We start from the raw sequence: 14698 nt of genomic DNA, 5'->3' as shown, positions 1-14698 counted from the left end.
CGTAGTTTACATGGATCATCTCCTGAAAGGTATATAGCGGCGGGGTAGGATTCAGTTAGGTGGAAATGTAGTAAGCAGTCTGGCCTCTGCTGACGACTTGGTCTTAATGGCAGATTGTGCCGAAAGCCTGCAATCTAATAACTTGTAAGTTGAAAATAGGTGCAATGAGTATGGTATGAAAAATTAGGCTTTCGAAGACTAAACTGACGTCAGTAGATAAGAAATTCAACAGAATTGAATGTCAGATTGGTGATAAAAAGCTAGAACAGGTAGATAATTTCAAGTATTTAGGATGTGTGTGTTCTCCAGGATGGTAATATAGTAAGTGAGTTTGAATCAAGGTACAGACCAACTTTGCTTTAAGGGAGCGAAAGCTGGGTGGACTCAGGATATGTTATTCATAAGTTTGCTTTACGGGAGCGAAAGCTGGCTGGACTCAGGATATGTTATTCATAACTTAGAAGTAACAGACATAAAAGTAGTGGGAATGACTGCTGGTACAAACAGGTGGGAACAGTGGCAAGAGGATACTGTGACTGAGGCGATAAAGGCTAAGAATGAGCTCGATGGATGAAGCTGTACGCATAAACCGGCTTCGGTGGTGTAGTCATGTCAGGCGAATGGAGGAAGATAGCTTACCTAGGAGAATAATGGACTCTGTTATGGAGTGTAAGAGAAGTAGAGGGGGACCAAGACGATAATGGTTCGACTCAGTTTCTAACGATTTAAAGATAAGTGGTAAAGAACTAAATGAGGCCACAGCACTAGTTGCAAACAGAGGATTGTGGCGACGTTTAGAAAATTCAGAGACTTGCAGACTGAATGCTGAAAGGCATAACGGTCTAAAACGATTGATTGATTGATTGATTGATTGATTGATTGATTGATTGATTGATTGATTGATTGATTGATTGATTGATTGATTGATTGATTGATTGATTGATTGATTGATTGATTGATTGATTGATTGATTGATTGATTGATTGATTGATTGATTGATTGATTGATTGATTGATTGATTGATTGATTGATGCATTCATTCATTCTTTCATTTACACTGACTGACAGAGCAAATGCAACACCAAGAAGGAGTGGTCAGAACTTTATGCCAATTGCAGGGTAGACTGACGTCATTGAGGTATGCTCATGATGTGAAATGCGCCGCTGTGTTGCGCACGTAGCGAACGATAAATGGGACACGGCGTTGGCGAATGGCCCACTTCGTACCGTGATTTCTCAGCCGACAGTCATTGTAGAACGTGTTGTCGTGTGCCACAGGACACGTGTATAGCTAAGAATGCCAGGCCGCCGTCAACGGAGGCATTTCCAGCAGACAGACGACTTTACGAGGGGTATGGTGATCGGGCTGAGAAGGGCAGGTTGGTCGCTTCGTCAAATCGCAGCCGATGCCCATAGGGATGTGTCCACGGTGCAGCGCCTGTGGCGAAGGTGGTTGGCGCAGGGACATGTGGCACGTGCGAGGGGTCTAGGCGCAGCCCGAGTGACGTCAGCACGCGAGGATCGGCGCATCCGCCGCCAAGCGGTGGCAGCCCCGCACGCCACGTCAACCGCCATTCTTCAGCATGTGCAAGACACCCTGGCTGTTCCAATATCAACCAGAACAATTTCCCGTCGATTGGTTGAAGGAGGCCTGCACTCCCGGCGTCCGCTCAGAAGACTACCATTGACTCCACAGCATAGACGTGCACGCCTGGCATGGTGCCGGGCTAGAGCGACTTGGATGAGGGAATGGCGGAACGTCGTGTTCTCCGATGAGTCACGCTTCTGTTCTGTCAGTGACAGTCACCGCAGACGAGTGTGGCGTCGGCGTGGAGAAAGGTCAAATCCGGCAGTAACTGTGGAGCGCCCTACCGCTAGACAACGCGGCATCATGGTTTGGGGCGCTATTGCGTATAATTCCACGTCACCTCTAGTGCGTATTCAAGGCACGTTAAATGCCCACCGCTACGTGCAGCATGTGCTGCGGCCGGTGGCACTCCCGTACCTTCAGGGGCTGCCCAATGCTCTGTTTCAGCAGGATAATGCCCGCCCACACACTGCTCGCATCTCCCAACAGGCTCTACGGGGTGTACAGATGCTTCCGTGGCCAGCGTACTCTCCGGATCTCTCACCAATCGAACACGTGTGGGATCTCATTGGACGCCGTTTGCAAACTCTGCCCCAGCCTCGTACGGACGACCAACTGTGGCAAATGGTTGACAGAGAATGGAGAACCATCCCTCAGGACACCATCCGCACTCTTATTGACTCTGTACCTCGACGTGTTTCTGCGTGCATCGCCGCTCGCGGTGGTCCTACATCCTACTGAGTCGATGCCGTGCTCATTGTGTAACCTGCATATCGGTTTGAAATAAACATCAATTATTCATCCGTGCCGTCTCTGTTTTTTCCCCAACTTTCATCCCTTTCGAACCACTCCTCCTTGGTGTTGCATTGTCACTGTCAGTCAGTGTATTTATTTAATTATTTAATTATTTATTTGGGGGTGTGCCTGAAAAGAGCTGCACCGCGTCAGGATGACACGAATTTACTTTACCAAGAGGCTACGACACCTTTCTTCGCTGCCCTAACACCGAGTAGAGTAGTCTTCCGCTAAACAGCGGCTAGTTTCGCTAGCCTTGCAGCTCTACATTCGGGAGGGGGATGGGCTGGTCCCAACCGTCAGCTGCCCTAAGAATGGCTTTCTGTGGTTTTTCATTTTCCTGCACCAAGGCGAATACCGCAACAGTTCCTTCACAGACCGCGACCGCACCCACTTCACCTTCTCTGTAAATCATATCGCTAACACAAATGTTACCGTCGGGTACGGAATTAAAACGTTTACCCAACCCCTTGTTCCTGTCCCAGAGTTGCTCAAAACATTCACTTCGCAAGGATAAGCCAAAGCTATAGGGTCACAGATTTCGTTCAAACTTCGTGAGGTCTACATCAAAAATAGGCAGATACGTGTCCGAGAGTTCGTGTCATTAGCCCTTACTGAATGATGAAACGGCTCTTCGAATTCAGGAGACTGCATACATGTTTGTAATTTGCATGTGGGGGAGGGGGGGAGGTCTACAGCACGGCTGGTCTAGTGGCCGGGGTCGCTCTGGTTCGAATCTCGCTAATGTCTCATTTTCATCTTTTTTTGTTTTTATGTCTTTCTCCCTTTCTGTTTCTCTTTTTTTATTTGTTGTCGTCTTCATTCTATGGCCAGTAAAGTAATGTATTATTTTCCAGTAGCGCGCATTATTTTTGAATTGATAATGATGACGATGATGATTTATCTCTTCTTCTTCTTCTTCTTCTTCTTCTTCCTCCAATCAGTTCCTTTCTTTATTTCTTTATTTCTTCGTTCCTTCCTGGGATGGAACCTGAAACAAGAAGAAGAATTCCAAAGTAATACAGAGCTCAGCTAGTAATAAAATGAAAATGAAAACCTACAACCTGTTTTCCAGTCAATGACTGGGTCAGGGATGGAATGAATGAAGCATATATAGGCTATTAGTACGATGGGGTCGCCACTCCCAAAGTGATTTATTAATGACTGACAGATGCTATGAAATGAGAATGGAGAGTGTTGCTGGAATGAAAGATGACAGGGAAAACCTGAGTACCCGGAGAAAAACCTGTCCCGCCTCCGCTTTGTCCAGCACAAATCTCACATGGAGTGACCGGGATTTGAACCACGGTATCCAGCGGTGAGAGGCACACGCGGCTAGTGATGAAAGCAGATGAAAATTGTAAGTTACTCATAGCGTTATCTTATTCTTGTATCTTTCACGTCTCTCAATGGCTGTTAAACATATTGAGGTTGTTAATAAAGTTCACAGATTTTTTTTTCACATGGTTAGGAATTGGGGCTGATTTCTATAACATGTAGAAACACTTCCACTTAAATGTATTACGATTGCTACACGCTGCAATTAATTTACATTTAAAAGAGCTTTAATTCTTCAAAATCCTTATCAACTATAATGCTGAATAGTTCATGAATCATTAAGATTACACTGCACATTCCTAGGCACTGAAAGGCTCTGTGCAAGACATAAACACTACTGTTGCGTTCACTGTTCAGTATTCAATCAGTTTTACGCTATACACAAAAATATGTATTATTTGAATGGAGATTTCATACCTGATCTAGTCTCCCTGGTCAGGATTGTTACAATTTATGACTATTACTCGGGAAACTTTTAGTGATGCTTCTTTGTACGGAGGTGAGGAGTAAGGAACGAGCTAGCCCGGTTCCGGTAATACTGCCAACTGAATGGAAATGACATTTGAATTAAATCGATAGTATGATCGATCGATAGGAATTTTCTAAACGTTTATTATCTTAAGCCAACAACTGTGTCACTAACACATTATATAACATTATATAACATTTCTCGATGCCAATCTTGCTCCTAGCATGAATTCTATATTTTGGCTTTGCTGTGTAAACAACAGTACTAGTACGTAAAGTGTATGCCAGATGTCTCACGGCGATTCATAGTTTGTGTTCAAAGGTTGCCAATACGAATCTCGAGGTCTGCCGATTCAGTAATAGGGAGTAATAGTTTCGCGAGTAATACATCCATCTTAAGGTTGTTGAATGAGAATCCTCTCCTATTGTTTCCGAGTATCGTCTTGTAGAGCGAGAAACTTCTTTCGACATTACATGATGTAATGGGAGCGTACTTGAATAGAATTAAATCACTTAGACAAAAATCCTGGAAATCTGCAGACAAATAACTGCATAATTTCTTTGGTTACGTGAAAACAATAGACCGGTTTCCAGGAATTGACCCTACCAGCAAACAATAGCTCTTATCTGCTAGAAACATTCCATATACGGTATTACTTTTCAATGGTTGTTCAGTAGAAATATATTCCAGACTATCCTGAAAAATAATTTCTAGTTTCTTATAAAACGAATTCAAATGAAAACTACCAAAATATGTCGTTATAATGAGATTTTTTTCAAAATATGTCATAAAACTAAAAAAGGCTAAATTTTCATTTATATGTCCAATAAAACCCGTTTAGTTTTGATTATCATGCTTGGAAACGTATTGAAAATACAAGACTACATGATAAGGAAAAAATGCGACTTATCATAGAAATCCGCTCCCTAGTTACGAGAGTATTTAGGGGTTGTAATAAGGATGTAAAGGAGAGGGCTTATAAGTCTCTGGTAAGACCACAGTTAGCCAGTTAGAGCATGGTTTCAGTGTATGGGACCCCCACCAGGAATACTTGATACCAGAAATGGAAAGGAGTAGTGTTACGAAAATGTTGCAAACTTTGGGCTGGGAAGACTTGGGAGTAAGGAGACGAGCTGCACGACTAAGCGGTATGTCCCGAGCTGTCAGTGGAGAGATGGCGTGGAATGACATTAGTAGAGAAACATGCTTGAGCGTAGCTTTTAAAAGTAGGAAAGATCATAAAATGAAATCAACAGGACATACTGAGGTAAATATGAGGAATAGGGGATTGGAATAATTTATCAAGGAAAATGTTCGGTAAATATCCCAAATTCTTTGAAAACGTTTAAGAAAGGTTAGGTAAACAATTGATACGGAATTTGCCACCTACACAACAGCCCTAAATGCAGGGATTGATTGATTGATTGATTGATTGATTGATTGATTGATTGATTGATTGATTGATTGATTGATTGATTGATTGATTGATTGATTGATTGATTGATTGATTGATTGATTGATTGATTGATTGATTGATTGATTGATTGATTGATTGATCACACTTAAACATTAATACTGACACCCCTGTGTGAATCAGTGGTAAAGTGTCTGCCTCTGAACCTGAAGGTCAAGGGTTCTAACCCGGCAAATGCAGTCTGATTTTTGATGGGTGGAAAGTAGTTCATTCGGCACTCCATGTCATACGCTGTCGGCCATAGATAGCACAACAGAGATCCATTCCTCTGCCATCTGGTGTAGTAAAACGGAACGTTGAAATTGGCACGCATGCAACCTATCTGCCTGCACACGGTAGCTGAGGCTGTACTTTTATTTTTCTTCCTGACCCTTTACCATTTATTTGGCCTCAGCACTGTACATGGATTATCCCAGTTTTACGATCGGATTCCCTTCCTGATGGCAACCGTATTTGAAGACATGCACTCACTATTGCGTGTTTCTGTGGTCGGGTATAGTGTTGAATGTAGCTGAAGTTAGGTATAAAAGACAGACACTCACCCCGTAACTAGAACAATTAACCAAATGGGGTTAAAATCCACGGGTCAGTCTGGAATCGAACCCGGAGCCCTCTGAACCAAAGGCCACTGCGCTGACTGTTCGTCCAAAAAGCGGCCGGACACGAATATTATTACTGTTTCAAAAAGGGATAAATTATTATTTTATTGTGTTAAGTCCCACTAACTACTGTTTTACGTTTTTCGGAGACGCCGAGGTGCCCGAATTTTGTCCCGCAGGAGTTATTTTACGAGACCTTAAAATGCCACCGGACTGACTCAAGATCCAACCTGCCTCTGGGATCAGAAAGCCACTGAGCCATTCAGCGCGGCTAATTAAAATGTAATTTTACAATGTTAGTTTTATATCTATACAGTCCGACTCATTCACGGAATGATCAGCTTCGAGACCTTCGGTTCGGAGGGTCCCGGGTTCGATTCGCGGTTGGGGATCAATTCTTCTGGCTTTTTGTTCCAACACTTTCCTCTTCATATTCAGACAACACACTACACTACCAACCACCACAGAAACACACAATAGTGATTATACCCCTCCATATGGAGTTGGCGTCAGGAAGGGCATCCGGCTGTAAAACAGTATCAAATCCACAAGTTCCACCCAGTTCGTACCCGGGATCCCACTGATGAGGGAAACACGGTAGAATATGTTGGCACAAATATGGCGACAAGTGAAGAGTGAATTTTACAATAGATGGACCTTGAGAGAATATTACAGTGACTCTATATGTACAGTGTGGCCAACGAGTGCTTCATTCTGATTGGCTCCGCCATGTTTTAGCCAAATGTCCCGTCAGCTGATTTAAACGTATGTATTCAGCACAGTGTATGATCACACTTTATACAATTTCAGCGAAGTACAGGCTACCTGTTTTAACCTTAATACACCGAAAATATGTTCTTATTAAACACGGAAGATTATTTAGTATTATTAGTTAAGAAATGTTTGTGAATTTACGTATTTCTGAGGTCTGAGTTTTGAAGAAACTTACACCAGGCTGTTACGCTTATGGTTACAGAAACAGATCAGGAAAGGTTTTTAAAATGAAATTAGGCAATTGCTTGTTTTCAGCACGTTAAAAGACGGCCCCAGCAGCGAGTAGAGTTGTTTCATGCATTATAATGGTAACAATAATAACAAAATGGGTCAGTAATTTTATAGAGGCCAGGGCAGTAAATGTCAGATTTCTCCATTAATATTCGCCGTATCGAAAACTTGTACATAAGGAAAGTTGTTTAGAATATAATTTTCGACATTTTACATTTTGTGCGATTTTACCGTGTAAGGAAAATAAGAGATATTTTCACGATTATATTATTTTTCACAAATTTTCAAGTATCCCCATAAATAACTTATCTGTTTTATCTGAAACCTGTGGGCTACTTAATAAAACTTACAGGAAAGTTCACTCCCGATCATTCACTGTAAGTCTCATTCATTTTCACCGTATGAGGTATTATGATTGATCTATTCTCGAATTCAAACTTTTATGGCTATTCATCTATTAAAGGCCGTGGTTTATAAGTGCCGCCGAGCATCAAGTTGAGTTTTCCCATTGACTCGGAGGTTGAATGGTCAGCGTACTGCCCTTCGGTTCAGAGTGTCCCGGGTTCGATTCCCGGCCGGGTGGGGTATATTAATAGCTCGGGCGGTGACGTGAACGCTACTGATCCACGAAATATCACTGTAATATTTGTCACAATGTGAAAGGTTATCATTGATTTACTCAAATAAAGTCTCAAATCCCAGGTAAATTAAGAAATACCGTCGTTACTAGCAGGAAATATGAATACGTATTTACGAGCTGTAAACAGGAGTCCATCATGTTGCATATCGCTGCTCGCGCCGTCTTTTGTTTGTTTCTTGAGGTCCAGGGCTGGCACCGATGAATGGAAGTGCCATGTCTGTGGATTCTCATTATCTTTGTACATTTGTCTAGCGCGGACAGTTCAAAAAGCAAAATGGAGGTGAACAACATTAAGAATGTTATCGCTTTTTTTGACGACGAAAATCACCATGTAATAAGGAAATTACAAGACCTAAATCTCGTGCCGAAGCAACCGGAAAATAGCATGATCCCTGGACCAATAGATATATTACTTTATTAAAGGAACAGCACTATTAGACAATTGACAGTTGAAGTGACACTACACCAAAGCATTACCGTGAGCAAAGACATGACACACGAAAGTGTTGTGTTACACACAAACAAAACACGGAAGCCGTGCGACGCAGAAGAAATTGTACTTGTAACGCAGTAAAGTATGTATTGTGTAAAATTAAATATTTTCATTATTTCTTAATTTACCTGGGATTTGAGACTTTATTTGAGTAAATCAATGATAACCTTTCACATTGTGACAAATATTACAGTGATATTTCGTGGATCAGTAGCGTTCACGTCACCGCTCGGGCTTGGGGACTGGGTGTTTGCGTTTGTCCCAACACTCTCCTCTTCATACTCAGACAAAATACCACACTACAAATCACCACAGAAACACGCAATAGTGATTACATCCCTCCACATACGATTTGCGTCAGGAATAGAATCCGGCCGTTAAACAGGACCAAATCCACATGTGTGACGCAGTTCCCATCCACAACCCTACAGTTGTGGGAAGAGCGGTAGAAAAAGAAGGTATTAGCAATGCATTAGTAAAACCGATAGTAGCAAATAAAATGTTTAAAATACAGGGCATATCTACCAGTACTAACCGAATCGGAACACAGAATTAGTCGCATACCACGGAAATCGATCAGTGGGTGGCCGATAATTGAGTCCTGAATACAAGTACACCGGGACCAGGAAAACTGCTTGTTTTCACCGAGCAGCAAGGAGTATTTTGTCAAACTATAGGCCTGTTGTATAGTGATACTAATATTTCATTCCTCATTACGGGGATCAAACCGTAGCCATCATTAAAGGAGCACTATACACAACCCGGGGACCATGGCAGTTGCTTGTTTTCGCCACTAAAGAGTAGCAGGTTTTCGCTATTATTTCTATTAGTGCCACGAGTAAAATGGTACAGTATATTATGTTAACTTACATTACGTTAACATAAATATGGAGCTAGGTAATACGATTTTGTCTACCCATCGGTTAACTAGTCATATTATTTTCTATCTTCTGCGTGTGTTCAGATTATGTACATATCGATAAGTCATATGTAAAAAGAACATTTCTATGTATAGTTTTATGATACTGCGTTGTATATTCTGATATGTAAAATCATGTAACCTGATATGTTAATGTTATATTTTTTTAATTTAAATGACCGGGCGAGTTGACTGTGCGGTTAGGGGCGCGCAGATGTGAGCTTGAATCCGGGAGATAGTGGGTTTGAACCCCCTGTCGGCAGCCCTGAAAATGGTTTTCCGTGGTTTCCCATCTTCACACCAGGCAAATGCTGGGACTGTACCTTAATTAAGGCCACGCCGCTTCCTTCCCATTCATAGGCCTTTCCTGTCCCATCGTGGCCATAAAGTCTATCTGTGTCGGTGCGACGTAAAGCAAAGAGGAAAAAATTAAATGTAGGCTAACTTTACAGTCATTACATACATTATTCGAGACAATGACTATACTATTTTATGCTACATGTATTTTAATATAAATGTTATGATTGGCCTAGCTACCAACACAGAATTTCTAACCACTTCAATAATTGTGACTTGTAGGCCTATACCACGTATAACTCAATTTTGAAGTCTTACGTCAGGTAGTCAGGCTCTGAATATAACAAATACTGATAGGCCTATATACATACAGCATAAGCAAAATAAATAACATCTTAAAACATTGACTTAGTCTATTCTTTATTATTATTATTATTATTATTATTATTATTATTATTATTATTATTATTATTATTATTATTATTATTATTATTATTGTAATATCACTCTCCTTCATGTATTTTCTGATTGAGTACTTGGCTAAAACATGGCGGCTGAACTGGCCTTGGCCACACTGTACATAGTCACTGTAGAGAATATTATCCTTGAGCACCATCTGCCGTGGCGTTTATAAACTACCTGTTTCGCTCTTCCTAGTACGCATGTCTTCATTTGCATAGACTACTTAATTCATTTCTTGACGCATAGATGGCAGAGCAGTGTAGTTTTTTCACGAGTGCAAGTTGAAACTCCATCATAAGGATGCTGGCAAAGAGAATAAGACGCTGGCTGAAGAATTCTAAATATCGTGTTGTATTCAACATTATCTTCACATTCCTAGTAAAATTGTGGATATATTTCACCTAGTTGACCTTAATTCCAATTTGGAGCATTCCTATGAATATTCTGGTAGCATCATTGATCTGCGCGGCGCACATCGCTGAGGCAATTATTTCATCTCTACATCATTCCCGTACGTAATATTGTTAGTACTGTGAAATATGGTCCGTGGCGTTTCACCACATTATCGTTACAGCCGTGTGGGTGATGAAGAACGATTGTATTCACCCAGACCAGGAGTAAATATATGGAAGATATACAGGTAAATAAAAGCAAATTGAAACGACAGTAGTTTTATTTTCTTCACCTATAATAGTTTTATTACAGCCAAATGGCCATGTAAGTAAGTACATTAATTTTAACATTTCCAAGCCACATAGGTCTCATTCTTCTGAACAGAACTTAATCAACGATTTCCCTCTATTAGGACATGTTAAGACGTGGTATCTATCACATTCACGATCGCACAATTTACACATGCATTGTTCATGAACAATGTTTGGGTTTTGCAAAGCTTAAAGTGAAAACCATGAACAGCCAATCTAATTAGTAATTACAATATGTCTTAATTCGCAGTTCACCGGGCGAGTTGGCCGTGCGCGTAGAGGCGCGCGGCTGTGAGCTTGCATCCGGGAGATAGTAGGTTCGAAGCCCACTATCGGCAGCCCTGAAGATGGTTTTCCGTGATTTCCCATTTTCACACCAGGCAAATGCTGGGGCTGTACCTTAAATAAGGCCACGGCCGCTTCCTTCCAACTCCTAGGCCTTTCCTATCCCATCGTCGCCATAAGACCTATCTGTGTCGGTGCGACGTAAAGCCCCTAGCAAAAAAAAAAAAAAAAAAAAAAAAAGAATTCGCAGTTCGCTTCCATCCATCCCCGCGTTGTCATAGCATCCGTTGCATGGAAATCTAACCACATGTCTTCTCGTTTCTGCTTCAGTACCGTAGGTGATCGATCGTAATTTGTCGTGGATGGTAGTGACATCTTGAAGCGTAGCTCTTCGATCAGGGGAGATTCCCTCGTCAGAACATACACAAGTCGAGATAGTGTATACCTATTCTATCCTCTTTGTACAGAACTTCAGTTGGCATACTCGTACAACCAGACTCCCAGAGTTGTCACTAGATAACGCTGAAATATTGTGCAGATCAAGAGTAGTTGGTCTTGTGCAGATGAACGAGCATGTATGACGTATACCTGCATGTGTTTGCTGTTCCTTGTAGTAGATAGCGACACCTTACAGAGAAAAACTAAGGGCAAATCCTGCATCTTACAGCTGATCACTTTATTCTGACCGATATTCTTTGTGCTATTTTCTGGAAAAATGACCTTATAATGCATTGCTTTTAGTATTATTTGTTTATTCGCTGCATACGAAAAATTTCGTAGAGTTGAGTTTTATCAAATACAGTTATCATCACAACTTGACTCGTTCTCTTTGAACTTGACTGATTAACTGGGGACGCATTTGAAGGAATGAAGGGAGAAAATAGAACACTACAAAAAATTAGGATATCTGGACACTTGAATCCTCTGGCTACAGTAAACGACCCTCATTTCTAACATGCTTCAGGAAATTTGTAATGATGTTTCACCATCCATTTTCAAGAGAAAATTACATACTCGCACGAAATAAATAAGTCGTTGATTTAATTAATTTTTCCTTTGTGTCTGATACAATGAAATAGCTTCAACCATTTCAGTTTTTAAGTAACCTTGTAGATATACATGTAGCTATGCCATAATCATATTATTAAAAAGTACTTACAAATTAACCACATTCAGTGGTAGATTGCAATACGAAACCATGCTCACGGTTCCCCTCGAGGGCTAGAATTTCAAATGTTAATACCGAGGCCCATCTGTGTATGGTACAGTATGTTTCATCTTACTTGTGCCAGTGTCCACTCATTCATCTCCTTCCTGTTTGTCCAAAACTGTCATTCTCTGAGGGGTCGGAAATCCATCGCGTCCTACTTCTGTATGATGTGACGCGCAGCTTATCTCTTTCTCTTGTCCGTTACAGCGCTCGGCTGTCAGAAATCATGACCTTAAAATTATCTAAAACCCTAATTCCTGGTAATGGACATGACCACCATTGGCGTAACATGGGGCATTACAGGCGGGCCCGATGCTTTCAATCAATCAATCAATCAATCAATCAATCAATCAATCAATCAATCAATCGATCGATCGGTCAGTCAGTCACTACTCATCTTTATTTAGGACAGCTGCCCAGGTGGCAGTTTCCCTGTCTGGTCTTTACCTAGCCTTTTCTTAAATAATTGCAAAGAATTCGGAAATTTATTGGTAAATTATTCCAATCCCTACCTCCCGCTCCTATAAACGAATATTTGCACCAATTTGTTCCCTTAAATCCCAACTTCATATGGTGATCTTTCCTAATTTTAAAAACACCACTCAAACTTATTCGTCTACTGTCATTCGACACCATCTCTCCACTGACAGCTCGGAACATAGCTCTTTGTCGTCAACTTTCTTCCAAGTCTTCCCAGCCCAAATTTGCAACATTTTCGTAACGTTACTCTTTCGTCGGAAATCACCCAAAACAAATCGAGCTGGTTTTCTGTGGATTTTCTTTTTTCCAGTTCCCGAATCAAGTAATTCTGTTAGGGTCCCTTACACCGGAACTAGTTTGCGTCCGTGACTGACTGACTGACTGAGTGAGTAATGGTTAACTAATTAATTTTACGCGAATGCCACTCTTCATGGGACAGGTGATATCTTGACGTTTTTTGTAGAATGGGTCGAAAAGGACCTCCCACCCCACCGCCCTTTTTTTTTTTTACAATTCGCAAGTAGAGGAAATTGCCAGGTGGTTGTATTTAGCTGGATTTATTTATTTATTTATTTATTTATTTATTTATTTATTTATTTATTTATTTATTTATTTATTTATTTATTTATTTATTTATTTATTGTAATTGAAGATATTCTCTTCAGTTTCGACTTTATTAATCTATAAATTCTAGGTCCTTCAATCTGTCGACTAATTAAGTAAAAATACATCTAGAAGAACCTATTTAATAATAGATTACTGTAATTAATGGTACTGTATCTTTTTCAGGTTGTTGTAGTTGTTGTTTGAGTCATCAGTCTACAGACTGGTTTGATAGAGCTATCCATGTCACCCTATCCTCTGCTAACCTTTTCATTTGTACATAACTACTGCAACCTACATCTGCTCTAATCTGCTTGTCATATTCGTATCTTGGTCTACCCCTACCGTTCTTACCACCTACACTTCCCTCAAAAATAAACTGTACAAGTCCTGGCTGTCTTAAGATATGTCCCATCATTATGTGTGTTCTTCTGGTCAAATTTACCCAAATCTATCTCCTCTCACCAATTCGATTCAGTATCTCTTCATTCGTGATTCTATCTACCCATCTCACCTTCAGCATTCTTCTGTAACACCACATTTCAACAGCTTATATTATATTTCTTTCTGTGCTAGTTATCGTCCATGTTTCACTTCCATACAATGCCACGCTCCAGACGAAAGTCTTCAAAAACATCTTTCTAATTCCTATACCAATATTCGAGGTGAACAAATTTCTTTTCTTAATAAAGCTCTTCCTTGCTTGTGCTTGTCTGCATTTTATGTCCTTACTTCTACCATCATTAGTTATTTTACTACCTAAGTAACAACAGTCTACTTCCTTTAAGACTTCAGTTCCTAATCTAATATTTCCTGCGTCACTTGACTCTTTTTTCGATTGCACTCTCATTACTTTTGTCTTGGCTTACTTATTTTCATCTAGTATTCCTTCTTCAAGACTCTGTCCATACCATTTAGCAATTTCTCCAGATATTTTGCAGAGTCAGGTAAAATAACAATATCACCGACAAATCTCAAGGTTTTGATTTCCTCTCCTTGGACTTTTTCAGGTATAACCTGTTATTTAATGTTTTATTTTTCAGGCATTTTCTATGTTTTTTTTTTTTTTTTTTTTTTTCGGCAGATCGAAGAACTTAACATTTGTAGGATTTGAATTTGTAGCATTCACAAATTCTTCTCTAAATTCATCGAGATGCATAAGTATGATGACTGATCAATGACTGTACTCTGTCCACTGTCATGCGCGAAGCTCTTCCCGCTGTTATCAAGAGCGTTGTCGATTGGAGGGGGGGGGGGGGACAAGTCCCCTCCTTCCTCACCCACTTTGTGGAGAAAAATGAAATGCGTATCGTATGGAATACCGGTTCTATGACATT

General features: G+C 40.6%; 1 protein-coding gene across 3 annotated transcripts in view; it reads left to right on the top strand.

The window, feature by feature from the left end:
• The window catches only part of LOC136878998 (scoloptoxin SSD14), a 437789-nt gene that overhangs the window by 154308 nt on the left and 268783 nt on the right, over positions 1-14698 (top strand). The window contains exon 1 of one of the 3 annotated variants that reach the window (XM_067152674.2): positions 10343-10719. The exons of the other annotated variants lie outside the window; for them this stretch is intronic. Coding sequence (XP_067008775.2) covers positions 10619-10719 — 101 coding nt within the window. The 5' untranslated portion in view covers positions 10343-10618. Of the gene's footprint in view, positions 1-10342; positions 10720-14698 lie in introns of those variants that run through there. 3 annotated transcript variants of the gene reach the window in all.

The sequence above is a fragment of the Anabrus simplex genome, chromosome 8 (genome assembly GCF_040414725.1).
Source record: "Anabrus simplex isolate iqAnaSimp1 chromosome 8, ASM4041472v1, whole genome shotgun sequence".
NCBI lineage: Eukaryota > Metazoa > Arthropoda > Insecta > Orthoptera > Tettigoniidae > Anabrus > Anabrus simplex.
This window is presented reverse-complemented; position numbering and strand designations above follow the sequence as displayed.